General features: G+C 41.8%; 1 protein-coding gene across 1 annotated transcript in view; it reads left to right on the top strand.

Annotated features, from left to right (window-relative positions):
* Window positions 1–4,152: 4,152 nt before the first annotated feature.
* The window catches only part of LOC306828595 (desmoglein-2.1), a gene marked incomplete at both ends in the record, with an annotated part of 45,461 nt that continues 22,044 nt past the window's right edge, over window positions 4,153–27,569 (top strand). Inside the window, 14 exons of the mRNA XM_079351117.1 lie at window positions 4,153–4,209; window positions 6,598–6,717; window positions 8,555–8,710; window positions 14,849–14,987; window positions 16,199–16,368; window positions 16,561–16,695; window positions 17,158–17,343; window positions 17,462–18,042; window positions 18,948–19,090; window positions 20,145–20,366; window positions 20,513–20,752; window positions 22,334–22,467; window positions 22,953–23,012; window positions 23,380–23,713. Coding sequence (XP_079207243.1) covers window positions 4,153–4,209; window positions 6,598–6,717; window positions 8,555–8,710; window positions 14,849–14,987; window positions 16,199–16,368; window positions 16,561–16,695; window positions 17,158–17,343; window positions 17,462–18,042; window positions 18,948–19,090; window positions 20,145–20,366; window positions 20,513–20,752; window positions 22,334–22,467; window positions 22,953–23,012; window positions 23,380–23,713 — 2,677 coding nt within the window. The remainder of the gene's footprint in view (window positions 4,210–6,597; window positions 6,718–8,554; window positions 8,711–14,848; window positions 14,988–16,198; window positions 16,369–16,560; window positions 16,696–17,157; window positions 17,344–17,461; window positions 18,043–18,947; window positions 19,091–20,144; window positions 20,367–20,512; window positions 20,753–22,333; window positions 22,468–22,952; window positions 23,013–23,379; window positions 23,714–27,569) is intronic.

Genomic DNA, 27,569 nt, shown 5'->3' with positions numbered 1-27,569 from the left:
GATAAGGCTGGGATGCACTGTTCAGGTGTTCTGCCTGCTTTTGTTTTGAAGGGGTTTTACATGGGGAGGAGGGAGGGGGTGGGCATTATATTCTGACTGCAGAAATACAGAGAGTACAAGAACTATACTGCCATAAATTAGGTCAATGCAAGACAATGCAAACGTGAATGACAAGAAGGTAGACCTGACCTTCTGTACATCGCTCAAAGCAGACGTCATCTTTTTACAAGAGACCCACTTGAAAAATGATGCTCATAATAAACTTAGATGTAGATGGGTTAATCAAGTATACCACTCAACATTTTCTGCCAAAGCCAGAGGGGTGGCTATACTAATTAAAAAAGGTGTGCCATTCAGACAAACATCCACTATAGCTGATAAAAATGGGAGATACATACTAGTTACTGGGGAGATGCTTTCCACTCCAATTACTTTGTTGAATATTTATGGACCAAATTACGACGATCCAGAATTCTATAGAAAGATTTTCAGCTTGATTCCTAACACAACTAATGCCAATAATTGGAGGCGACTTTAACTTAGTGTTAGACAGATATTTAGACAAATCACTCAGCAGGAAAACTACACTGTGTAAGGGTAGCAACTTTATTAAAACGTACATGGAAAATATGAACCTCTGTGATGTATGGCGAACCCTAAATCCATTCCATTGAAACGATGCCTGCTGTACTATGGGAAACATATAAAGCCTATATCAGGGGGTGCATAATATAATTTCAGGCCTCACAGAATAAAAAAATAATAAAGCAGAGCAGATAAAATTAGAAAAGCAGATATATGATCTGGACACTGAAATTGCAAGGGTGCCCTCTTTAGATAAATACAATACAATATGTGCATTAAAATACAAGCTCAATCAGATATTATCCAGCAACACCAATAGAGCATTCACCTATGTAAGACAAAAATACTTCGAATTTGGGGACAAACCACAAAAACTATTAGCAAGACAGTTAAAGAAGTTAGAGAATGACAGAACAATCCATAAAATCAGATCGGCAATGTGTTAGAACAGGTGGATCGTAAGAACCTTAATGCCAAGATTACAAGTGAAGAAATTAATAAATCTATTGGCTTATTGAAAAATGGTAAGAGTCCAGGCCCAGACGGGTCAGGGAATGAGTTTTATAGACAACTTAAGATCAAATTGGTTCCCTATTTATTTAATTATATAAACATGCATATAATGAGGAGTCTTTACCACCAACATTAAATGAAGCCATTATTACTGTGCTTCCTAAAAAAGGTAAAGACCTGGAGGAGGTGGCCTCTTACAGACCTATTTCTTTATTAAACTCAGACCAAAAAATCCTGGCAAAAATACTAGCAAAACGACTTAGTACAGTGATGAGTAAACTCATAAATTCAGATCAGACGGGCTTCGTACCAGACAGAAGTTCTTTCAACAATGTCATTTACTCTTCTAAGATACAACAGAATTTAATAATACTTAGTTTAGATGCCGAAAAAGCATTCGACCAAGCCATATCTCTTTGCAGTTTTAGAAAAGTTTCACTTGGGACAAGATTTTAATTCGTGGATAAAATTATTGTATAAGAACCCCACTGCCAGAATACTTACGAATCAAACACTATCCACCCAGTTTAAGCTTTGCAGAGTAACCAGACAAGGATGTGTTCTCAGCCCATTACTGTTCGCTCTTGCTCTAGAACCCTTGGCAGAGACCATTCGCACTCACCCTGATATACATGGCTATGACACAGCATACACTAATAATACTATATCACTTTATGCTGATGACATTTTATTGTATGTAACACAACCACAAACTTCTATCTCATCAATTCTTTCTATTATTGATAAGTTTGGAACCCATTAAATTAGAAAGTTATGAGTGGCTTGCATCTCCCCCATTTAAAGTGGCTTCCGAAAAGAATAACATTGGAATAACAAAGAAATATAGTGGTCTTGTGAAAGAAAATGTTCTCCCTCTTTTAGAGAAGCTTAAAAACAATATTCAATTCTGGAGGACACTTCCTATTTCACTGATAAGAAGGGTGAACTCAATAATGATGGTTTTTCTCCTGCAATATTTGTACCAGCTTCAAAATATACCACTTTTTCTGCCCAAATCCTTTTTCAAAAAGTTGGATGCCATTATTATGCCATTTACTGTATATGGAATTACAAATCTCTGTAAACATGGATCTCTTGGAGGCTTGACATTACCTAACTTTATGTATTATTACTGGGCAACAAATTTAAGAATAATATCTCTTTTGCTGGATGACTCAGCGGTACTCCCTAAAGGACTACAAATGGAGCAGGAGGATTGCCTCCCTTATTCTATTGGTGCAGTACTACTGTCACCTACCCCTTTAACAAGGGCTCACTATAATCATAACCCAGTGATCCACAGCACTGTACGAATTTGGAAACAGATAATTAAACAATTTAAACTTAAAACACTGTCACTCTGTATACCAATTTCATCGAACCCCTCTTTCCATCCATCCTTAGTTGATGGGGCTTTCAATTTGTGGGGAGAATTGGGAATCTGTTAATTGAAAGACCTGTATTCAAATGATATCTTCATGTCGTTCCAACAACTACATGACAGATTTGGATTGCCAAATAGTCATCTTTTTAGATATCTCCAACTACGAAACTATGTTCGTTCACTTCTGCCACAATTTGAAAGGGCCAAGCCTGATACTTTAGACAACTGCTTAAGTGACTGTCCAGGGACTGAACAAAGAATTTCACTATTCTATAGCTCACTACAGGAGACGAGTACCCCTTCCACTGGTTTGATTAAAGAGTGGGAAAAGGAACTTGGGACCCCTTTGTCTGATAACATTTGGCAGAAGGCTTTACACAATATAAACACAGTTTCTATAAATGCCCGTCATTGCCTGATCCAATACAAAATTGTACACAGGCTACACTACTCAAGAGAGAAAATTCATAAAATTAGATTGCTCACCCCTTTGTGAAAAATGTATGGTACAAAGTGACAGTTTGCTACATAGTTTTGTACTTTGTCCAAAGCTTCAAGGTCTTTGGTGTGACATTTTAACCTATCTGGCCAATGTTCTGAGATTCAGTGATTATTTTTGGGACTTCCAAAGAAACAAAGGACCTACAATGTGCTCAAATATCGTATGCACTAGTCATTGCAAAGAAACTTATCCTGCAGCTTTGGAAGGGTAAAGATACTCCTGTATTAATAATGTGGCTCACAGAGCATACAAATACACTGCACCTTGAAAAAATAAGATATGCCTTTAATGGCAATATGAATGCTTTTGAACAAACCTGGCAACCTCTACTCTCCTATCTTGGGGATATTTAATCTAGCAGTCAGGGAAAGGAGCTGTGTGGAGGTTTTTTGATTTTTGTGTTGGTATTTTGTTTTTAAGGCAGCAAGATCACTTTGAATTACAACGGATTGTTTATTTATTTATTTGTGTATTTTGTTGTTCATTCTTAATTTCACTTTGCCTCTCTTTTTTTTGCTGATGGTTTTTTTTTTCTTCTTTGTTTGTTTGATCTTACATTCATCCATTCATTTAATTTACTGACTGTTTGTTTTTTAGTTATTTCTGTTGGCTTCTATGGAGCACTGTAAAACAAAAATGAAGCATAAGTCTTGGATTAGAAACATGAGCAACTTGTGCTGGAGGTTTGTATCCTGTGGTCCAATCATCTGTCAGAGACCTAAGTTTAATTTAGAAGACACACAGATTAAATGTTTGTTTTCAGGAAAAAAGGGACTCGTTTATAATATAGTTTTTAGAGTGTGCTTTACCTGTCTCTCCCTGTCAGTCTGATCTAGTGTTAAACCCTGAGGCTGTACTGTCACCTTTAAAAGTATAAGGCAGCGTGAAGACACACCTTTGAGAAATATTCTGCATGTGACAGCTGAAGTTATGAGTGCATACATCAAGTGAAAGAGGGAGGGAGGAGAAAGAGAGGAGGGGTCTGCACATACAGGTGTGGTTGCACTGTACATAAAGGGGAGGTAGGGTAAAGCTGACAAAGGTGTGTCTCTAACCAACACTCTTTAGGGCTCAATATTGTCTTTTCCCCTGTTCAGACCACCTGACCAGACAGTTTTCACACACACAGACAGAACAAGTTGGTGTATGCTTTGGCTCTCCTGCAGTCATGGCTCGGCTCTCCCTCCCAGGAGTGGGCCTTCTGCTCCTGCTCACGCTGGCCCTGGTAAGTATTTACCCTGAAGCTGCTCATATTCTTTACCTTGACACACTATATATTACAGTCCATGAGCTAACGTGTTTCTACAGGAGAGGGATTAACTCTGAAACATGACTTCATAACATGATATCAAACATAGTTACTCACATTCATGAAGCTTGTTAGATATGTCTATGCATACAAAGCATACATTAATGCAATGACAGTCAGTCAGTCAGTCAGTGCGTTTGGATGCAAGTATTATCTTTCAATGCAGCAGAGTGTGCAGCGGTCATATAGCTTCAGCACTACATGATGGTTGTTTTAGAGTGTCTCTGCTGGAAGACACCACATTGTCATTAAGTTTTTATTTCTCAGGCATGCATGCTGTAAAAGTTGAGAAAAAATATGTCTGCTTGTCCATCTGTGTCCTCCATTTGCGGTCAAGAGATGAAAAAACAGAATTGTAGGAGTTTGCAGAGAACAGTGAATCCTCTAATTTCAGACCAAATCCAAACAGGTTAGAATTATATAAGTAGCTGAAAATGGACACTTGTTAATACAATATCATAACAAAATAATTTGAAACGATAAGGGCAAGATAGAAGATAGATATCAGCAAATAATGATTGGCTGATTCATTGATATTTTTATTTCAAACATATAGTTAAAAAATATGTAGAAAAATAAATATTCAAGATTAGAAAGTCTGTTTGTTCGCTCTTACATCCCCAAAGACAAGTAGAAGTTCAAACTGTTCATATTACCTCTCTCTACTGGTGTTATTAACTAGACAATAATACTTCATAAATTTCACACATTCCCACATTTTGTCATTAATCATTCATGACATTCAATATGTTGTGTTGTTTGATATTTTACTATGCTAAAAGATTGTTGTAGAAAAAGGGCAAAGTTTGGATATGCAGCGATCAATAACAAAATGGTATGAAATATATAATTAGAAGTTGATTTTATTTCATTTTCCATTTGCCACTTCTTTTTTTCATGCTGAAAATAAAACCCACATAAAATTCCAAACTACAGGCGTATTACCATCCTGCAAACTGCACCTTTGGAGCGTTTAGAGATGGCGTTAACTGAACATTTACTGCCTGGGTGGAGACATTGTACATTGGGCTGTTTTCCAGTGATTGCACCATTTCATTGCCATCAAATTACTTCTTTCATGTTGAACATGACAGCTGAAGCAGCTTAAATAACTACCACACCTACCAACACTTATCAGCATAACACATGCAAGACCGATCAGTCACCACACAGCCAAAAATCACTTTACAATTATCATAATCTTGGGCTCACCGCCCAGTGTTAAAATCATAGACACATGACCAGCTTATCAGCTTATTTAGTGGTACAAAAATGGGGGATATGGTGCCCATCCCATGTCTCACAAATTTCCCCAGTTCCTATTGGCAGCAGGCCACGGTTCTCTCAGGTGTACATCCCTGCAGATATTTTTCAGAACAGAAGACACAACATAAGGTACATCAGGCTGTAGATTAGAGCAGATTTATGTTTTTGTGAAGTCCCAACAAAATATTGCTGATCATTGTCAGTCGACGTGGTTCTTTTGTGGTTTCTAACAATACTCTCTGCTTGTTGTGGTCTTTGATGTGGAACCATAACAGCACTTTGTCTTACGACAGTGCAGTTGCACTCAAAAACCTTCAGTGGGTAGCAAAGCAGACAAAAACTCCTCCATAATGTTGCTTTAAGTCATCACTAACCCCTCAAAACTTACATGATAAAACTACTTAAAGTGTTCTATGAAGTAATTATATTGGAATTGTGATTTTAAAAGTTATACAGTACTAAAACAAAAGTAACAAAAACATTGATAGGTATGATCAGATCAGGATGGGACACACACACACACACACACACACACACACACACACACACACACACGCACATACACAGCTGTCTGGATGCTCTGGGAGCCAGGATAACAGCAAACCAATAGAATTGGTTCAGATAGACGTATTTGTACCTGACCTAAAAAGCTTTTTAATAAGCTCCACAAGCATGAACTTGCTCAAACTATGATCACCTTTGGAGATGCTTTTGAAAAAAGGGAGAGGTTAGAACACAGAAAGGTTTACAGAACGATGCAGAGCTGGTTAAACACTGAAGCCTCAGTGTCCACCACATGGCAACCTGAGTGACCGTCAACTCTCTGCAATGTTTAGACTGCAGTACCTATTTTAAACAGTATAGGTCAGAGTCACATATTGCGGTATTTCTTCTGAAGTTAGTTAGAAAGAGCTTAGATATCTCTTTTTCTAACTGGGAAGCTTTGTATCATTTAAAAAATGTTGTCTGGTGAAAGACTCAGTCAAGTTTCAACTACAACAAACTCAACAAACAATGTAATCTGCTTCTTGGTTTTAGGTGCTGATCGCTGAAGCAAGACCGAGGAAGTATCTAAGAAGGCAGAAGAGAGAGTGGATCATGCCTCCTTCCAAGCTGAAGGAAAACACTGACTACACCAACAAAGAATACATTGCCAAGGTCTTTTTTTTATTATAAGAATATTTTTTCCCACATTTAACATAAAGTGGCGATTTCATTGATGGGATTTTGGATCCCTGGATAGATGAGCTTTCAAGTTCTAACAGATACTGAACAACGACCTGATTTCACCTGACATCACTGTCTGCTCTGCCACCAAGCCAGCTGTAAAAACCTGTATCCACATGTTTATAGAGACTGGTTCAGCCTTTTCAAAAGCTGCACTATGAAACTATAGGGGATGTAGCCCTGGGCCAAAAGCTGATTTACACTCCCTGAAAAATGTTGCTTTACCGAGAGAACCACGTCTTTGAACTGGTTAATATCCAGTTCACGTGTTTTTCTTCTTTCTGTTGGAATAAAAAGTTACGACAGAGCACAGAGTACCATAACTATCCTTTACAACTTTTTTTTAGACAATCTCTATTTGGAGGCCCTTTTTCCCCTCTGTATCACCTTATTTATCTTTCCAGGACAGCTACAGCCAGATGTGTCTGCCTCAAAGTTATTTAACATCCTTGTGAGAGCATGAGACCAGCTCATTAGGTTTTGGGTCTTTTTGCTTTTTGTAATTCATTCCAAATAAAACTGGGGTAAAAAATATCTCTGGGCATGTAGTTCTGTCTGCTCTGAGGTTGTCCAAACTAGATTTAAACACAATATAATAGCGATAACTTGATTATTTTTTCAAAGAAGTGTTGATAAAACTAAAATACTTCAGGCTACTAATAATAACATTATTTATATGGCACCTTTAAAAATAACTGTTTACAAAGTGCTTTACAGATACAAATACATCAACATTAGATAAAGAAGGAACAGAGGTTAACGGACAGACCAAACATGGAGTTTTACATAAATATAATATAAAAGCAGATGACAGAAATACAAGCGATACAACAGGCAGGACGAGGTAGTAAATACAATGATGGAAAATTTGTTAAAAATCAAGTCAGACAAACTTGTAATTCAGGGTCTAGTGAAAACATTTAAAAAGTGACATTTAAACCTCCTTTTCAACCATCTTAAATACATCTCAGGGCTCCCAAAACATATGTGTGAAGTGTCTTGTTGTAAATCCACTCTGATCCTTTATTTGATCATGCATACAAACCCCTCTATTTCAGCCCTGATCAGAACAGGCTGTTTCTGTGTCTCTAGCTTTAAATGTAAATGAGTTGTGTCTGACCATGCCCCTCTCTGGAAAGTGAAATGGCTCATTGTTTACAGTGAGAAGGCAGAGGGCAGAACAAACACCTAGCTGTGGGACTGTCACCCACCTAGGTGAGGGGTTACTGCACTTTGCGGTGCCATGTTGGGAAAAACTCCAAACGGCCTGTTTGAGCACACATTTTCGGAAAAGTGGAGGAGGCAAAAGACAAAGAGGATGCACTTATCTCATCATTTGGGGGTTTGTAGACAGACTAGGGACATATATCAGTGTTAGAGAACTTTATTTTGCATAATATATGACATTCAAATGTAAGTTATTTTTGACAGCAGTTTTTCACTTATTGTGTTTGTGGTTTGAGGATCTGGGAGGGCTCGGTTTTTTAGGTGGGCTTAAAAGAAAACGGTTGGGAAGCATTTCTTTAATCAATGAACGTTTGTTAATCAATAATTTCTAAAGCATTTGGTGTAATAAGACAATTTCTCTTTCTTTTTGTCAAATACATGTCTCTAATGTCACATTTTTTTAAATTTATTTGTGAAACTAATTGTTCCTTTTATCGGTAATCACAATGCATTATGATGGTATTATTGTATGTATAAACAAATACACAGTTTGGTTGGTATGAAGACATTATTTGCGTCTCTGTCTGTGTTTTGTTGTCAGATTCGTTCTGATAAAAGCATGAATGACCGGGTGGAGTATTACCTCTCTGGAAAAGGAGCTGACAAGCCACCCTTCAACCTCTTTGTGGTGGACCAAAAAACTGGCTTCGTACGCGTCACTCAGATTCTGGACCGGGAGAAGTACCCATCCTACAATGTAAGTCTTCTTTAAGTCATTTCACCTGGGTAAATGGTAGACATTGAACGTGGATGTGATTTTTTTCACATTGTTAGTATGCTTAAAAAGTTGTCCTTATGGTGTAGGTGTTTATGTTAATGGAATTAGCTCTTATTATGATTACAGGGACAATGGTAAATTACATATAACTACAGCTGCTCATGTAATTTTATCATTTTGTGTCTGCCAAATGAAGGCTGTGATCAAACTTTAAAGAGGAACAGCCATTATAGGCAGAGGAGTCTCCATCTCTGAGAAACTTGCTGGCGCTGTCTTACTGTCAAATTAGTGTGAGGCAATATTTTGGAAGCCTGCAAGCATTTAAGGGGGGAAAAAAACGCCATAAAAATGAAATGAAAAAGAACAAGAGGCTACGCAATTTGGAAGGTCCAAATATGTTGAAGTTTAAAAAATGAAAAAATTTGCCTTCAAGTATAAATGTATAAAACAGCTTTAAACCACTGATGCCAAGGTGATCTGATCTCAGTGTCTTTAATTCCAGTAGACTGAACTCTGGTTTGTAATGGTCAATTTGTAGGTCAACCAACAACATACTTTTGATAAACTATCTTGCGGGATAAATATTCAATGTGGAATAGACTATTCAATGTAAATTAATATATCATGGCAGTGGACCTTTTTGAATTCCATCCATCCATCCATCCATTTTCTACCACTTATCCGGGGCCGGGTCGCGGGGGCAGCAGTCTAAGCAGAGACACCCAGACTTCCCTCACCCCAGACACCTCCTCCAGCTCTTCCGGTGGGACCCCGAGGCGTTCCCAAGCCAGCCGAGAAACATAGTCTCTCCAGCGTGTCCTGGGTCTACCCCGAGGCCTCCTCCCGGAGGGACATGCCCGGAATACCTCCCTAGGGAGGCGAGATCTCGTTCTTTCGGTCATGACCCAAAGCTCATGACCATAGGTGAGGGTAGGAACGAAGATCGACCGGTAAATCGAGAGCTTCGCCTTTCGGCTTAGCTCCTTCTTCACCACGACGGACTGATACAGCGACCGCATGACTGCAGACGCCGCACCGATCCGTCTGTCGATCTCACGCTCCATCTTCCCCCCACTCGTGAACAAGACCCCGAGATACTTAAACTCCAAGGACTCCCCACCGACCCGAAGGGGGCAAACCACCTTTTTCCAATCGAGAACCATGGCCTCAGATTTAGAGGTGCTGATCCTCATCCCAGCCGCCTCACACTCAGTAGCGTACCACCCCAGTGTGCACTGAAGGTCCGGGTTCGATGGAGCCAACAAGACCACATCATCCGCAAAAAGCAGAGACGAGATCCTGTGGTCACGGACCCCCTCCGGCCCCTGACTGCGCCTAGAAATTCTGTCCATAAAAGTAATGAACAGAACCGGTGACAAAGGGCAGCCCTGCCGGAGGCCAATGCGCACCGGGAACAGGTCTGACTTAATACCGGCAATGCGAACCATACTCCTGCTCCGGTCGTACAAGGACCGGACCGCCCTTAGCAAAAGACCCCGAACCCCATACTCACGGAGCACCCCCCACAAGTGAAGCACTGCTTCCCCCTCCTGAGGCGACGGATGGTTTGCCAGAATTTCCTCGAGGCCGACCGAAAGTCCTCTTCCATGGCCTCCCCGAACTCCTCCCAGGCTCGAGTTTTTGCCTCCACGACCGCCCGGGCTGCAGAACGCCTGGCCTGCCGGTACCCGTCAGCTGCCTCAGGAGTCCTATGCGCTAGTAATGCCCGATAGGACTCCTTCTTCAGCTTGACGGCCTCCCTTACTTCCGGTGTCCACCACCGGGTTTGGGGATTGCCGCCACGACAGGCACCAGAGACCCTGCGCCCACAGCTCAGAGCAGCTGCTTTGACAATGGAGGTGGAGAACATGGTCCACTCGGACTCAATGCACCCAGCCTCCCCCGGGACCTGTGAAAAGCTCGTCCGGAGGTGGGAGTTGAAGACCTCGCTAACAGAGGGTTCAGCCAGACGTTCCCAGCAGACCCTCACTACACGTTTGGGCCTGCCGAGTCTGACCGGCTTCCTCCCCTGCCAGCGCATCCAACTCACCACCAGGTGGTGATCAGTTGACAGCTCAGCCCCTCTCTTCACCCGAGTGTCCGAGACACACGGCCGGAGGTCAGATGACACGACCACAAAGTCTATCATCGACCTCCGGCCTAGGGAGTCCTGGTGCCACATGCACTTATGAACATCCCTGTGCTCGAACATGGTGTTTGTTATAGACAGACTGTGACTAGCACAGAAGTCCAATAACAGAACACCACTCTGGTTCAGATCAGGGAGGCCGTTCCTCCCAATCACCCCACTCCAGATCTCACTGTCACTGCCCACGTGAGCATTGAAGTCCCCCAGTAGAACAATGGAGTCCCCAGTCGGAGCACTGTCCAGCACCCCTCCCAGGGACTCCAAGAAGGCCGGGTACTCCACACTGCCGTTCGGGCCGTAGGCCGAAACGACTGTTAGAGACCTGTCCCCTACCCGAAGGCGTAGGGACACGACCCTCTCGTTCACCGGGGTGAACTCCAACACCTGGCGGCTGAGCTGTGGGGCTATGAGCAAGCCCACACCAGCCCGCCGCCTCTCACCGCGGGCAACTCCAAAGAAGTAGAGAGTCCAGCCCCTCTCAAGGAGCTGGGTTCCAGAGCCCAAGCAGTGCGTGGAGGTGAGCCCGACTATATCTAGCCGGTACCTCTCAACCTCCTGCACAAGCTCAGGCTCCTTCCCCCCCAGTGAGGTGACGTTCCACGTCCCAAACGCCAGAAGCTGCGTCCGGGGATCGGGTCGCCGAGGCCCCCGCCGTCGACTGCCACCCGATCCACACTGCACCCGACCCCTACGGCTTCCTCTGTGGATGGTGGGTCCACAAGAGGACTTTTTGAATTCAGATTACATAATTCACATAAGCAAAACTACATTTCTGTTGGGCAGTGGGCCCTTCAGAGAATAAACCTTCACTGTATTTTTCTTGCACTAATGTTTATTTAAATGGAGATCATTTGAATGTTGGATAGGCTAGGGGGGACGCTGGCGTTGTGTCTGTTTGGTGCTTCTCCAGTCGAGCCAAAATAACTAACAGTTTTTAATAAGCAAACTTTTTAACTTACCTTTTACTATCTGCGCCACCAACCAGTGAACCTTTTTGAATAGTTACCAGGTAGATGCTGTTCGAGCCTAGCGGAGGCCATCCTGTTGCTGCTAGCACAACACCTCTCTGAGACTCCCTGAAACTAGTCATTTTCGTTGCTGCTACCGCGGCCGAAAGAGGAAAAAAAAGAAATAATGATAATAATCTCCTCCTGGAAAGCCTGGACTCAACTTGTCCCTGCCATTATGATGTGCACCTGGGAAGCCTGAAATCACCCATCACTGCTGCCGCCGCAGAGTTGGGTGTCCATGTAGCATCCTGGCTACATAGCTAAAAACAACCTGCACTCCCTCCATGCCGGCACCACTATGTTGAGTTACTCCTTCAACCAGCTGATGAATCTCAACAGTTTTTTCACTCCACCGTGCATTACAGTGATTAAACAACTAGGACTTCTCTGTCGTCCGTACTACATCCACAAAGGGTTCCCACAGAAAGTTTGTCTACTCACAGACAAGTCCTGCATACGTCATCAGCGTGCTGTCTCCAACAGGCCAAGTAGTTTGGGCGTCTCCATGGCAACACCTTTCAGTGACCTGGATGGAAAACGTGAGTGGACTCCAGTCTGCTACGGCCAGTGCAAAGACTTGTTGCATCATCACATAGCAAAATTAATCTACTACAAACAAATCCTGTCTCATTCATGACCATGTCCTGGATAAATGTCTGGATTGTATGTGCATTACAGAGAAATGGCACCAACCAGATACTTTTTACTCTTTAAATGAGAGCTGTCTTCCAGAATATAGCTACCTCCAGAAAGCTTGCAGCACAGGATGTGGTGGTGGCCTGTCTGTCATCCATCGCAATGACCTGGAGTTAACTTTGCAGCCATTACCTGAACTTTCTTCTTTCGAATGCCTTGCATTTAAATGTAAGTCCCCTTTCCCTGTACTGTTCCTCCTCATTTACCGACCACCAAAACCAAACTCATCATTTATCACTGAGACGCCCAATCTTCTCACAGCTTACTGCACATCCTCTACTCATCCTCTATTGACACACCCTCCTGCCGCTTTGCAGCTGAATTTCTCAGCTGAAACTACTGGACTGCTTTAATTTAAAGCAACTTGTTGATGTCCCCACACACACCAGTGGGCACACCTTGGACCTGGTCATCTCAAACTCTGCCCCTCTCACCAACCTGCAGGTGTATGACCTAGGTGTCTGATCACAAGGCCATTTCTATGGAGTTGCCATCCCCATCGAGCCTCTCCAAGCCTAAACGGAATATCAGTTTCAGAAACCTGAACCAGAATCCCTGGCAGCAGACTTTCAGCATCTTTCCACACATTTTTCATCAGCCAGCGAAGCAGTGGACTACTACAACGGTCACCTAGGCAGCCTCCTTGACCTTCACGCCCCTGTTAAAATCAGACCAGTCACCTTCACCTGCTCAGCCCCCTGGTTCACAGATCGGTTTTGTAAAATGAAAGCAGCAGGGCGGGTCCTTGAGCAGCACTACAAAGCCTCTGGCCTCACTATCCATAAACAAATTTACCTTGAGCACCAACAAAAATATGCACAGTCCCTCAAAGAGTCAAGGTCACAGTTTTACTCTGATGCCATCAGAAACAGTCCAGGAAATTCCTAGCAGCTTTTCTCCACTGTCAACCACCTCCTTAAACCACAATCCTCCCCACTTACTGGTACTACAGAAGAGCAGTTTTATCATTTCATGGATTTTTTCACATTGCACATATTACCCTCTCTGGTCCTCCCACCCTAACTGTTTTAGGGTTGGAGGACATACATTACATCAAAGTTAGATCTGCCTGTAGTGTGTTTTTCCACTTTAATCTCGAGTGTTACTCCAAATCTAGACCTCCATTGGTTTATAAATTTGGTTCCTATTGATCATTTTTGTGTGATTTTGTTGTCAGCACATTCAACTATGTAAAGAACAAAATATTTAATAAGAACACTCGTTCAAATCTAGGATGTTATTTTAGTGTTCCCATTATTTTTTGAGCAATGTACATTCTTGTATCATGTTTGTGGAGATGCTTTGCAGTTAATTGATTTAATATGAGAAATTGAAATATAAAACTTTGTTAAATAAAAAAGAAAAAGGAAGTTGGAAGTTAGCACAGCAACAGGATTTACCTTAAACAGCTTTGATCAATCTTAAACCCAGAGGTAACTCTGAACGTGATGCTGATTAAAACCATCAAAGTGAAGTTTCCTGGTATCTCATAAAGCCTACCTTATTTTTTCATTCACACATTGTGGTTATTAGGATTATTTCACCGGTAAGAAGGCACAGTTCCACCATGACAGACCCACTTCCTTTATGAATTCTCCTTACACCTTTCCTTAACCCTGTGATGTTTTCACAGGGTTATGGTAAAGTGGATAGTGAAAGTAGAGGGAAAATCCGAATGCACCCATGAAATAGAAAAAAAACCACAAAAACAGGAAACACTACACACAAGACTATGGAAATGTAAACACACAGGGAAAAGAGAAAAACAAGAATAAAAATGGGAAAATAAAACAAGCACTCAAAAGATATACCAGGAACATGAAAAGGAAATACAAAACGAGAGAACACAACATAAACAGGAAATAAATTATAATACCTGAAATGAACCAAATGTAAAAGTAAACAGGAATAAATCACAACAGAAGGTAGCTGTGGCTTCAAATGTCTTGCCGTCCACTCCCGCTGAGGAGGTGTGGTCGATATGGTGTCAATGCATACCCTCTGTGCACAAGCACAATATATATTATACATTTGTTCTTATTTTAGTTTTGGCCTAAGGTATTCGTTGTTAAAGAAAAAAACTAATGGATAAATAAATGTAGGGAAAGATGCAGACAGAGAAAATAGAAACTTGAGAAAGGGGATGCTGAATGTAGATGCTGTTTTTATTATCTTTAAGTATGCATTTAGGACTTTGTTTCCTTCACACAACAGACCTTGAGTGAAATGTCTAACCAGCATCTTTTCATGTCAATGGTGCAGCTCACTGGAGTCGCTAAATTCACAAATGGGACCACAGCAGAAGATAACATCCCTCTGACCATCATAGTCACGGACGAGAATGACAACCCGCCAAGTTTTAAGCTGCATGCTGGCAATGTCTCGGAATCAAGCAAAACAGGTAAGCTTGAAACGAGCGTGATCTTAGTCGGTCTGTGACTGCAAATGATGACTCTTCTTCCATCAAGTCCTTCGTACACCTTCTTTGGTTCAAGGCTCACTTGAGAAATTTAAACATACCTAAGAACTACAGTCATAGTTTGGCAACATTTGAATCAAACTGTGGTTGACAGTGGGTGTGCCGTTTGTTTGTGCGAGGTCATGGCTGTCAGTCAGGCAATATCATATCCACATTTGTGATGGTGAAAATCACTTCACAAAATAACTATTAAAGGTCCGATATTCTGTTTTTTCTGGTTTGATGTGCTCTTTAGTGTGTTTTTCAGGTGTCTTGTGCATGTTTAGGCACATCTATTTGCAAAAATTCAAAGTCTGCAGAAACTTTGGCTTCTCCTACCTCCTCCTGTTAGCAGTAGGTGTAGCCCCATGAAATGCTCAGTCTCTAGCCTCCCTTGTTGAAAATGTGTGGAGTGATATTACAAGACAAAGACGTCACTGATCCAAGCCCATTGGCTCGTTGTAGCAAGAACGAGCACTCTTCAGACTAACTGTAGCATTCCCAATATGGGAACATACATATCCGAGAACAAAGCAGAACAACTGACCATTTACAAGAGCTGCGAGTAGACACATAAAGTCGATGTATGAACTCCTAAAAGGGCATAATATAGACCTTTAAAGACTTTTTAATGTGGGTTAGGGTTATAAATACGAGTTGATAAAACTCAAGCACTGTGATCAGATTTTCCTTATACCAGGGTCCCAAAAAGTGAGAAAGTACGGATCGGTTATTTGGGAGTCTTTCCCGGGATTAGTCTATGGAAACGCCGAAATGCGCGCCTTGCTGAACCGCTCAGTGGAAACGGGGCTAAAATCTCCTCCGATCTCAACTGTTAGTGAGTACGTTCCATGTATGGAAGCAATAGTCCTCCAAGTGGAGAGATGGGGTTAAAATGTGACCTCTGGCTCCTTTCCTGCACTTCATTATTCACATTTTTTCCCTGATTTCTGATTCTTTTTGTCTCGTCGGTTTATCAGCATCAAAACAAGAAAGTCATGAATCAAAATGAGATGTATAAATCCCCATACATATAATCATGCATGTTATTATTGTTGTCCTTCTCATTAGATCTGGGTTTACTGCATAGTGTGAACAGGACCTTTAAATAATGACTTCCATTTCATCGTCTTCCTCTTTGTGTTCCACTGCAGGAACCTTCATTATGCAGATCTCAGCCAATGATAAGGACCAAGCTGGGACAATAAATTCAAATATCTCCTACAGTATCGTCAGTCAAGAGCCAGCAGGCATGGGACATATGTTCTCTATTGACAAATATTCAGGAAAACTCTACGTCAAAGAGCCCACACTGGACAGAGAGGTGAGCCTGCTGCTCCTGTCACATGAAACACTTCATGCTGCAGGTGGTCATTGTGCATAATGTTTTAACAGCTGCTAATTTTGCCCTAAGCTACTTTCTCCTACAATTACGAACATGTGATGACATTTAACTGTGTTAGGGTTTTTCTGAACACTTTGTGGTTTGTTGTTTTTCTGTTGATTTCTCTGGCAGCATGTAGACTTTTTCAAACTAGTTATAAAAGGGACTGATATGGCAGGGGCCAAAAATGGACTAACAGGGACAGGGACTGTGGAGGTCAAGATCCTGGACATCAATGACAACATCCCCACTCTGCAGAAATCTGAGGTAAACTATTTTCATATTATGTTTGTATCCCCCCTATTTTAAATTTGTTAGCTTCTGGGTGAGGATGGGTCCATTGTCTCTCAACCAGAGAGTTTGGGGTTTGATCCCCAGCTTCTGCAGTCACATGTCTCATGTGTCCTTGGGCAAGATATCAACCACAAGTTGCGCCTTCTGCTTTGCTGGCGGTGAATACATTTTTGGGTGGGATTACTTCTGATGGTCACTTCACCGCAGCCTCTCCCATCAGTGTGTCAATAGGTGCTACAGGTTTTATTGTAACTATTAGGATCACCTACTTTATTGGTTCCATCGAAACTTAAAACAATCAGTTGACAATCAGAAGATATTTTAAGAAGCACCAGTGTCATCAGAGGACTTACACGCAGATGATTTCCTCCTGATTTACAGCTTAAGTGGTCTTCGTTAGACAAATGACAAGTATCAACTCTTACCTATTTGCAGTATGCTGGCTCAGTCGATGAAAATGTTGCAGATGTAATTGTGATGAGGATCAAAGCGCTGGACGACGACCTTCATCACACTGACAACTGGCTCGCTGTCTTTAAAATCGCCAAGGGAAATGAGGATAATCTCTTCTCCATTGAGACGGACAAAGAAACCAATGAGGGCATTCTGAAGCTTATCAAGGTATGAATATTTTTCTGATGGGATTTTAAAAACTGTTTAATTTATGACTGTAAATATTGTTGGATGAATCATTAACATTTTTTTCTGTATGCTGTTCTCTCAACTATATTTCCAAAAGCCATTAGATTTTGAAGAAGTCCAGAATCTTGAGCTTGGCCTGGAAATTGTGAATGTTGCTCCTTTTGTCAAAGGCAAAGCTGTACTGATGGATGTGGATGTTCTGGTGGGAGAGGGTGGAGGGGTTGGAGCTGGAGCTGGGGCTGGGGCTGGGGCTGGGGCTAGTGCTGGGGCTGCTGCTGGGGCTGGGGCTGGTGTTGGTGTGGATGCAGGGTCTGATGTGGATGTGGATTTGGATACAGATGTAGATGGAGGGGTAGATGCAGGGCTAGATATAGGGGTCGATGCAGGGGTAGATATAGGGGTTGATGTAGGGGTGGATGCTGGGGGTGGTGCAGGAGTTAAGCCTGGAGTGGATGTTGGCCTTAAACCAGGACCAGGGAACAAGCCAAAGCCAGGAGCACCTGCAAAAAGCTATCCCATTAAGATAGCAGTGAACAATGTGCCAGAGGGTCCGGCTTTTGTACCTGACACAAAGAAAGTTCCTGTATCAGAAGATCCGAAGGATGCGCCTGAGGATGGTGTCCTCACGGTGTTTCCTGCTCTCGACCCAGACACAGGAAAAACTGCAGAGGACGTCAGGTTGGTCCAAGCTCCAGTTAACATTACTTTCCAAAAAATATATTAATACTGCAGAAATTAAAAAGTTATCTTGTGAGGATAATGATCGGGTAGCTTTTAAAAAAATGTTACTATGGGCACTATGAAATAAGGACATCAACAAGGTTAATGAACCAACATTTATAAACCTAGAAAAAATTACTGACAAAATAATTTTCTTTAAATCCCATCTCGAATTTATTTCTCACAACTTTGATGTCAAGATGGGTGTAGCCCCCTGTCTGTGTTAAAAGTAAGTAGCTTTATCAAGAAAATTATTAACTTAGCATAAACAAAGGGAACTGCTATGTCTACCGGTTCACTATACTGTATAAAACATGGACCCATTCTCAGTGACTTCTCTAACTACCAAGGTTCATGGAGAATTAAAGGCTTGAAGAGGTTGAAAAAGCTTCAGCAATACTTTAAAAACGAAGATTAACTTTATTAACATTATTACAAAAGTTAAGTTGACATTTTAAAAATGGAAACCACCATCGTTCCGCTTCATTACTTAAATGCGTTTTTGTCTTGTGGCCTTCTTCAAGGTCATAATGGGGGATGGGGGGTGACCTTGATGAAGGCCAAAAGCCAAAAACGTGTCAAAATTTGTTGCTAGCTCAACAAAGAAACAAGTTATTGATACCAATTTCAGTTCACCAGCTGTCCACGTTTATTTTCAATGTAAACATTTCATAATAGGATGATAATGGAGATTCACCTCAAGTGGACACATTAATGGGACTGCAGTTTTATTTGCTTCCATATGGACTTCAAGTCCACCTAGGTTAGAGCCAGACGAGGGGTTTATCGTTCAGGTATTACTTGTTGTCTTATTATTAATTATACTCATTTTGTTCCTTTCTTACATGCGCGTTGTGCTACAGTTATGCCAAAGCCTATGATCCAGATAACTGGTTTACCATTGATGAAGAAACCGCTGAGATTAAACTCAACAAGGCCCCAGACCGAGAGTCACCCTTCTTGGTTAATGGTACCTACATTGCCAAGATTCTGGCCATAACAAAAGGTAAGACAATGAGACAATTTGTCCTTTATTACACTGCAAGTTGAATGTTAACAATAAGGTTTAATTTCTTTTACCAATCAATGATTCATTGATTACCTTTTAATCAATGAAAAGCTTTAACCTGCACGCGATTCATCCTTTCAATTTTTATGAGAAACAGAAACAGGTCATAAGCATGCTTTCCAGAGACAAAAAGACTTGACGAAATAAAGCCCACTGAACCAGCCAAACCACTTTGTCTCTCTAAGTGTGTCATGTTTACGATCAGATGAAGCCTGTGGGCAAGATAATGTACATCGTCTGCATGTTTTAACTGAATTCCCTATAGTCTATGAGTTTGAAAGTGTGCTTAAGAAGCATGCTCAATAGTTTGTTTGGACTGCTAATAACCAGACTTATTTTTCATGTTGTAAAAAGGCATTGTAGGATACAGGTCTTCATGAATGACTAGACCTCCACATTACAAAGTGGATTTTGTTGTACCTACCCGACAGCTTGTGTTCTGCTTGACTTAGGGCACACTCACGCTGGGCAATTTCTACTGTGCCTAAGCATGCTTCACCCCTAAAGTCCAGTTTGTTTGACAAGCGTGAGTGTGCCAATCTGTGCTCAAGCATGTCAGGCCCTGGCATGCAAGGAAGAGGTGTGTTCTGGTCCGACATGGTACAGTTCACAAGCACGGATACATTACGTGGATAGCCTTTATTATCGATAAGCCTTTTTTTGTTCTGTATTATTATTAAATTATTTTTAAAAAGCCACAAAATAAGTAAAGCAACTGTCACGTTGTCTGTGTTGTTCTCCGATGTGCAGACTCAAGCAAGCACCCGTTTTTATTTTCTATTGAGTTTGTCTGTCTTGTTAACTAAGCATGCTTTATAATTACGTAATGTCAAACGTATTGTATTACAACGTCATGTAAAAGAGGTAACTGACTTTGGCCCAGTTAGTCCTGGAGCAGTGTGACTTCAGGCCAGCAGGGGAATGGGGAGGGGGAGCATGGTACAGGAAAACATGAGCGAGTGTTCCAAGACTGAGTTTTTATTTCCTTCAGACATGCCAGCGAAGACAGCCACAGGAACAATAGCCATTGAAGTCACTGACTCCAACGACTACTGTCCCACCCTTACCACCACCTACAACCATCTGTGCACTGATTTAAAAACTGTTTATGTAACTGGCTTTGATAAAGACGTCAGCCCCAATGCTGGCCCATTCACCTTCAGAATCATACCTGAGGCGACAAAAGGCACTTGGGAAGTAGAAGTCATCAACGGTGAGTCAAACAGTGTTAGTCAGGCACTTTTCCAAAACCACAAACTTACATACAGTACTAGTACTTGTATACTCCTGGTGACAGTAATTGCAATCATCTTTGTGCAGGAGGCGTTTTAACAGTATTCTCTTTTTTGTTGTTTATAGAAACAACTGCTGCTCTTCACTCAAGTGAGGTGCTTTGGCCTGGAGAATACGAGCTGCAGGTGGAGGTGTCGGATGCTCAGGGCCTGTCCTGCCCAGAACACGAGGTTCTTAAAGTGGATGTTTGTGTCTGTGGGGAGACAAAGCACTGCACTTCAAAGGCAGCTCGTCTAGCAAGTACTAAATCTGAGCTCTCTGCCCCTGCCATTGGACTGCTGCTAATGGCCATGTGCTTACTGCTGTGTGAGTTGAGCTTTATCAAATACACTAATAAACATTTTTTTCACATCATGTAGTGATAAATATGATAGTATAGATGTGAGAAACAGAATATTCATCTACCCTGGAAAGCAGTTGCTACATACATTTAAGTAATAAATATGAATCATGGGTTTTAGTCAATAGAGCAGCATTATTTAGTAGTATTGACAATAGTTGTTCTATGATTTCTTAAGCCAGTTCTTAAGCCAGTTAAGCCCTGATAAATATCCAATCAAATGAAGGTGAAAGTAGAGGTTCAACGATTTGTATACCATTTAGTTAAAACCTTTCTGACACCCTTCTGACTTCAAACAGCCTGGAGAAGGCGAATGAGCTAAACCTGTTCTTCAACCAGTTTAGTTCACAGCCTTCAGCTGTCTCACCCACTTCAAACAACTTCCCTGTCCTTAACACCTCCAAGTTTTCCTTTGTGCTTTCTCCCTCCCCTCCACCACCCTCCATGCTAAACTTTCTTGACTCTGTCTCTTGCCCTGCACCACTGGGGTGTACTCCCCCATCCCCAGAGGTGAACTGCTCCATCTCCCACCTGACTCTAAGAACTAGCCAGGTAAAGAGACAGCTGGAGAAACTAAACATTAGCAAGAATCCAGTTCCTGACGGCATAAGCCCAGGAATTCTGAAGACCTGCACCAGCCAGCTGTCAACGATTCAGCAACACCTCTTTAACTTGAGTCTCAGTCAGGAGAGGATATCGCTGTGGAACGCTATCAATCAGTTTTAGCCACTGTACTTTTCTCTGCGGTGGTCTGTTGGGGGAGCAGCGCTGGAACCGGAAACATTAAAAGACTGGACAAGCTCATTGAGAAGGCCTGCTCTGTGACAGGCTGCAAGCTGGACTCTTTTGTAGAAGTGACAGACTCTGAACAAATTGGTATCCATAAAAGATAATCCATTCGAATAAACCATCCATTATATTATAATCCTGATCAACCTCTGCACCACCTACTGGACAGTCAGCTTCTCTAACAGACTAGTCCAACTCTGCTGCCACAAGGACAGATACAGAAAATCTTTCTGACCAAAAGCCATACAACAACAGCTCACCTCTTGCGATCAGAAAACTGTCATCTTGATCATCTTTGTAATGTTTACTATCCCGCTGACCATAACACCCTAGCATACCCTGCTGGGTTGGCTAGCATGTGCAGCTTTTGACACTATCTCTCATATCACCCTCCTTGACAGACTAGCCTCAATTGGATTCACTGGCACATCTCTCAAGTCATATCTATCTGGTGGCACTCAGTTTGTTCATCTCAAAAACTTCAGATCACAGCTCTCCCCAGTCACCTCCAGTTTTCCCCAGGGCTCTGTCTTGGGTCTTCTCCTTTTCATCATCTTCCTCCTACCCCTCGGTCCCACAGTACATCTGTCTGTCTGTCTGTCTGTCTGTCTGTCTGTCTGTCTGTCTGTCTGTCTGTCTGTCTGTCTGTCTGTCTGTCTGTCTGTCCATTAATTAAACATTGAGATGCTCTTAAGGTTCATTTTGCAACCCAACTCTGAGGGTTATAAACCATCTTAATGTTTTACCTCTCTCTGCAGTCATTCCTCTTCTCCTGCTGTTCTGTCAGTGTGGAGGAAAGGACACTATTTTCCCTGATCAATTTAGTGATCTGCCGTTCAAAGCCAAGGAATATCTGATATCCTACCACACTGAAGGCAAAGGCGAGGATAAGGTTGGTTAAATTTTGAGAAGAATGTCTCACATATCTCACTCTGATTTACAAATCCACCAAATCCAATGGATATAATTGTAGTTTTATAAAGAATGCATAAAGTCAAATCCCTAAAGGGAAAAGATGGTAAGCAATGCCATTGGGATGTCATATTTCACTGATATTTTTAATCGTGTCGTATAAGGACAAATACAAGGTTCATCCTGTTGTCATCAATTTTACTACGGAGGCTATTTATTTTTCAAGGATAACACTGGGAAATTGTGGTAAGCATTCACAATATGAACACTTCATACACCCACCGGGGGCTGTATGAAGGACTATCAGATCAGCAACTCCGAATTTCCTTCTTCTGTGATCAAATGGAATATACCATTGCTCAAATATGACCCTCATGTTACCCTGATTAGTCAAATGATTACATGTTTGTTTTTTTGACATATTTAAAAAATTATTGTTGAATGTATCATTTTCTTTTATTTTAGGAAGTGCCCCTTCAAAGTGTCCCCATTTTGATGGCCACCCAGAAGAAAGTTTCAGCAGCAGTACTGTCAAACTTCAACACTGCTCCAACAGTTGCATTAAAAAACATAGAAAATTATCAGAGAAATGCAAACTACAGAGAAGTTTTGCAGAATTTTCAGGAAACAACCCAAAATTTGATGCAGGTCGACAATTCCTACCAGTTTTCAAGACAATCGTTCAACCAAAGCTACATCAGTAACATGCAAGCGCTTGGTGTCCAATCAAAAACGTCTCTGTTTGAGGATATAGCTCTACCAGATGCTTTTCTGAAAGACTACTTCTCACAGGTACTAACTTTTCTTTGCAGTCATTTTTTTAACAGCCATAATTCATGTTAGCATAGGGTATTTTGCCAACATATTTTAATACTATTTCTTTGCCTTACAGAAAGCCGATTGTACTGTACCTGTGAAGGACACTATGTTGGAGTACGATTATGAGGGCTGTGGCTCCGCTGCTGGCTCTGTGGGCTGTTGCAGCCTCCTGGAGTCTGACAACAATCTGCAGTTCCTCAATAACCTTGGGCCAAAGTTCAGGACTCTGGCTGAGATCTGTTCCCCTCCTACACCAGCACCCAAACTAACAAGCAAAGTGGCAAGAGCTGTCAAGACCACAGTTAAATGCAATGAACCAGTTGTTGAGTCCAAAATGGAGACAAAGCAGAGAGACATGCAAACAGAGAAAGTCATGTCATCTACTAACATCTCTAAATCATCTGCAAGTAATGTAAGCTCTAACCTAACTCATTCTGTGATAACTAACATCAGTCATTCCCCTAACGTCATACACTCTGCTACTCTGCCCCGTTCAGCTCAGACAGTAATACTACAGCAGCAGCCAGTTTACTACACTACATGCCCTGTTATACAGCCCATGCACTATGTAGTTCAACCACAGCTACAGAACACTGTTCTGTTGGCAGATGGGAGTCATAAAGAAAATCTTCCAGGCCTGTATGTAGTTGGAGGTCCCCAGAGTCCATCTTCTGGGCTTGTAATCCAAGGCATTGAGAGCCCAAAAACACCAACCAGCCCAGTAAACCCCCTGTTACTACCTGTTGGCCCAGGTGTGCCTCGGGGCTCGGTCCCCAGGGATGGCTGGAAAATAGTTGGGCCAAAGCCTGATGGTAATTACAAACTAGTTCAGGAAAAGAGTATTCCAGTTGAGCCAGCTAGGGTGGACCCAGGTCCGCCTCTGGATAATTTGCCCAGAGGTGCTATCCTGGTAAAAGAGGCTGCTCCCCCTCAGGGGGTGTTAGGCCCAGCAGCCCGAGGGAGTGTGTTTGGCATTCTGCCAGAACACACTGTTGCCACAAAGGGGGGTGTTGTTTCAACAAATTTGGGGCAAACTCTGGTTGAGAAGCCAGGACACATGGGGTTAGGGCCTGTAACTGTTTTGGGAGTTGGAGTTGGGCAGCCAGGAATGGTAATGGGACATAGGATAGCAGTGAAGCCAGACATTATACAGGGCCGAATGGGGCCAACTGAGATCAATCCAGGTAGGATAAGGCAGCAGAGTAAGAACCAGTTTAAAGGAGTTCCTCCATTGGTGAAAACTGTGTCTTCATCACACAAAAGCGACTTGATAAATGTTATAAATACCACCAGCATTACAGCTGAAACCCCTAAAACTCATTTGCCTTCAATGGAAGAGGTTGTGATCAAAACTGTTCCTGGCATTAATCTAGCTCAGAGCATGCATGATTATAAAGATGAAGAAAATCAATCAGAATATTTGAACAATTCCACAGTGCAAAACACAATATTAGATGAATGGGAATGTAGTGATATGGACCAAAGGGCATTTGCTGTCAATGAGGGAATCAAAGAGTCTGCAACAGAAACATTAGGAGAATCGTTCATTTTGAATGTTGAGAGTGATATTGGAGGATCACTACGAGTGGCAGATGTATGGCAGGAATCTTCTGAGCAGTCCAAGCCAGTCAATGAGATACGAGGCGATACATTGGACCGAACTGTGCCTGTTGAACTAATTGAAATTAGTGAAGCTCCAGAATCAAACGACCCACAAGAGATTGCGGAGGTAGAAGTTGAGGTTTCACAGTCAGAACAGCAGGAAAATCATGTTCTATCAGAAAATGTTTCCAAGGAAGATGTATCCATGGTCACGTCAATGGCTTTCACTGAAGCTTCCCTACTTGCATCAAATGGTACTTATTCAATCAATCCAGGCAAAGAGAATGAACAAGGACCAGTCTTTCCTCAGGAAGAGATAGGAACTTCAATTTTGGAATACAGCAACATTGTAGAAGAAGAACCAGTAAAAGATGATCAAGCTCTTCATTTCAGTATCACTGATGGTGTTGAAGACAGAAGTTCTGAAGGTGGAGCAGAACCTCAATCAAATGAAGTCCAAGAAGATCCATATGGTAATGCCACTACAGATATTGTTGAGGTTGAAGGAATAAGTGCATCACAAACTGTTAACATAGAAGTTGGAGATCTGGGTAATCCAAAGTTGCCAGCAGAGTCTAAAGATGTTATTCTAGAAGCAGAAGTGGAAAGCACCAATGAGGCAGACGTTTTAAAGTTTGAGCAACACCTGCATACAGTGGAAGACAGCAGCTCTGGCAGCGAAGAGGATGACAAGCAAATTATTATTACATTAGAGATAGACATGGATCAAATCAATACAGATGTAAACAGTTTAAGTAGTGGAGAGAGAAAGGAGACAACTGTAGAGAACGAAGAGACAGAAGAAAGTTTAAGCACCTCAGATGGAGACATTGAAATGCAAGAAGCATTAAGCACAAGTTCTCAAATGGAGGAAAAGTTTATCTCAGATGACAACACAACTGAAGTTGTGGGACAGGACAATGCTGTAGAGGAAATAGAGACCCTACAGCAAGATCTAAGCCTCTCAGATAACAAAACTGAACAGACAGCAAAAGAAGATGCAATCCCAACGAGTCCTCAAGTGGACGAATCCTTGATCTCTGATAAAATAAATGATGTAGAGAAAGATGGGGAGATCGAGGATGCATTAGTGTTACCAGGCAACCGAGATTACCCAATTGAAAAAGGAGGTACTCCAGAGTGCATTGCAGATGACCAACTTTTCAAAGGTAGTAGTTTAAATATTGAAGAGAAAGAGGAGGATATTTTGGAGGAATTGGTGTCAGCTGTACAGCCATCTATTGGCCTAGATATAGAGATTGGTAGGGAAGATGCAGAAAGACAGATTTTCAAGGTGGAGAATCAGCTTGTCTCAGAGGAAGACATAAAAGATGGCAAAAAGGCCGAGGAAAGTCTGAAAGATGTGTTAACATATCCCCAAATTACCAGCATATCAGATCGAGATGAAGCTGCAAAAATAGAAGACGTTTGTGACACAGTTTCAGACATGACTTATGAGATCATTTCAGATAAAATTGTTCATGATGGAAAGATACAAGCACAAGAGGAACAATATTCACAGAAGTCACAAGATGAGCGCATGTCCTCAGATAAACATGTAGGAGAAAATGAGGAGTATCCTCCAGAGGACCGAGATGTTGAATGTGCAACAGAAAATACTGTAGACATACTTTGTAACATCGGGGAAGAAGTAACAAAGTCTTTTCAGGTAATAGAAGAGGAATCTCAGTCTTTAGTGACTGAATGTTTATCTAAGGAGGACTCTAATTTAGCAAATCAACATCTGGAGTTGAAGCAAGACACAGAAACATCAATTGTGACTGAAATCAATGAAATGGCTTGTGAAGTTAATCAAATTAATGAAGCGATTGACTCTTCAGAGGAAGGCAAAACTTTATACAATCCAGAGGGGCAAGAGACTGTTATTCAAGATTTAATGATTGGTACTGTTTCGGAAGAGGCCACATCTCCAGAGGAATACAGTTTATCCAAGGTTGCCACAGGGCAGGTTTCTATGTCCAGGAAAGATCAAGGGACGAGTAGAACAATGTTGTCAGTGGCTGAAGGTGAAACAGCTTATTCTGAAAACAAAGAAACAGAAATTATTAAAACTGAACAGACGGTGGGAGAGGGTGGGAATACCATTTTGGAAGAAGGCAAAGAAGAGGTCTCTTTTGAACATCTGGTTGGAGAAGTAATAGATGAAGCACTAGGACAGGTATCACCAACAGATTCAGAGAGTATTGAAGTGGACAAAACTACAGCTACAGCGTTGGAAAAAAACTCAGGCTCAGAAGGGACAGAATCCATAAGTTTGATGGCAGCAGGTGAGGTAGCTGAGGCTGGTGTCTTTGTTGAGAGCCAGAGCATGAACATAACCGGAGAACCGGCAGGGGTAGTGCCAAATACTGTTGAGGAAACTGATTTGATGGAAGCTATGTCAAAAGTTGCTGATAACCCGCTTGGTTCTGAAGCAGCTGGTGGTCAAGGAAGTCCTGTACAGCCTCAGGAGGTCGTCAGCCAAACAATCACTGCTAAAAAATCCAGAAAGAGCAAAAAAGAGTCCAGCAAGATTGTTCGAAGTCCCAAAAGCCCCTCTGGAAAGTGTAAGCAGCAGTGATTACTGTAAATGTAAAGCTACTGTATGTAATTACTATACAGTTACTCATAATGTAGATGGCTATGGTGGTAGTCCTGGGT

The sequence above is a fragment of the Symphodus melops genome (assembly GCF_947650265.1).
Source record: "Symphodus melops genome assembly, chromosome: 8".
Taxonomy (NCBI): domain Eukaryota; kingdom Metazoa; phylum Chordata; class Actinopteri; order Labriformes; family Labridae; genus Symphodus; species Symphodus melops.
This window is presented reverse-complemented; position numbering and strand designations above follow the sequence as displayed.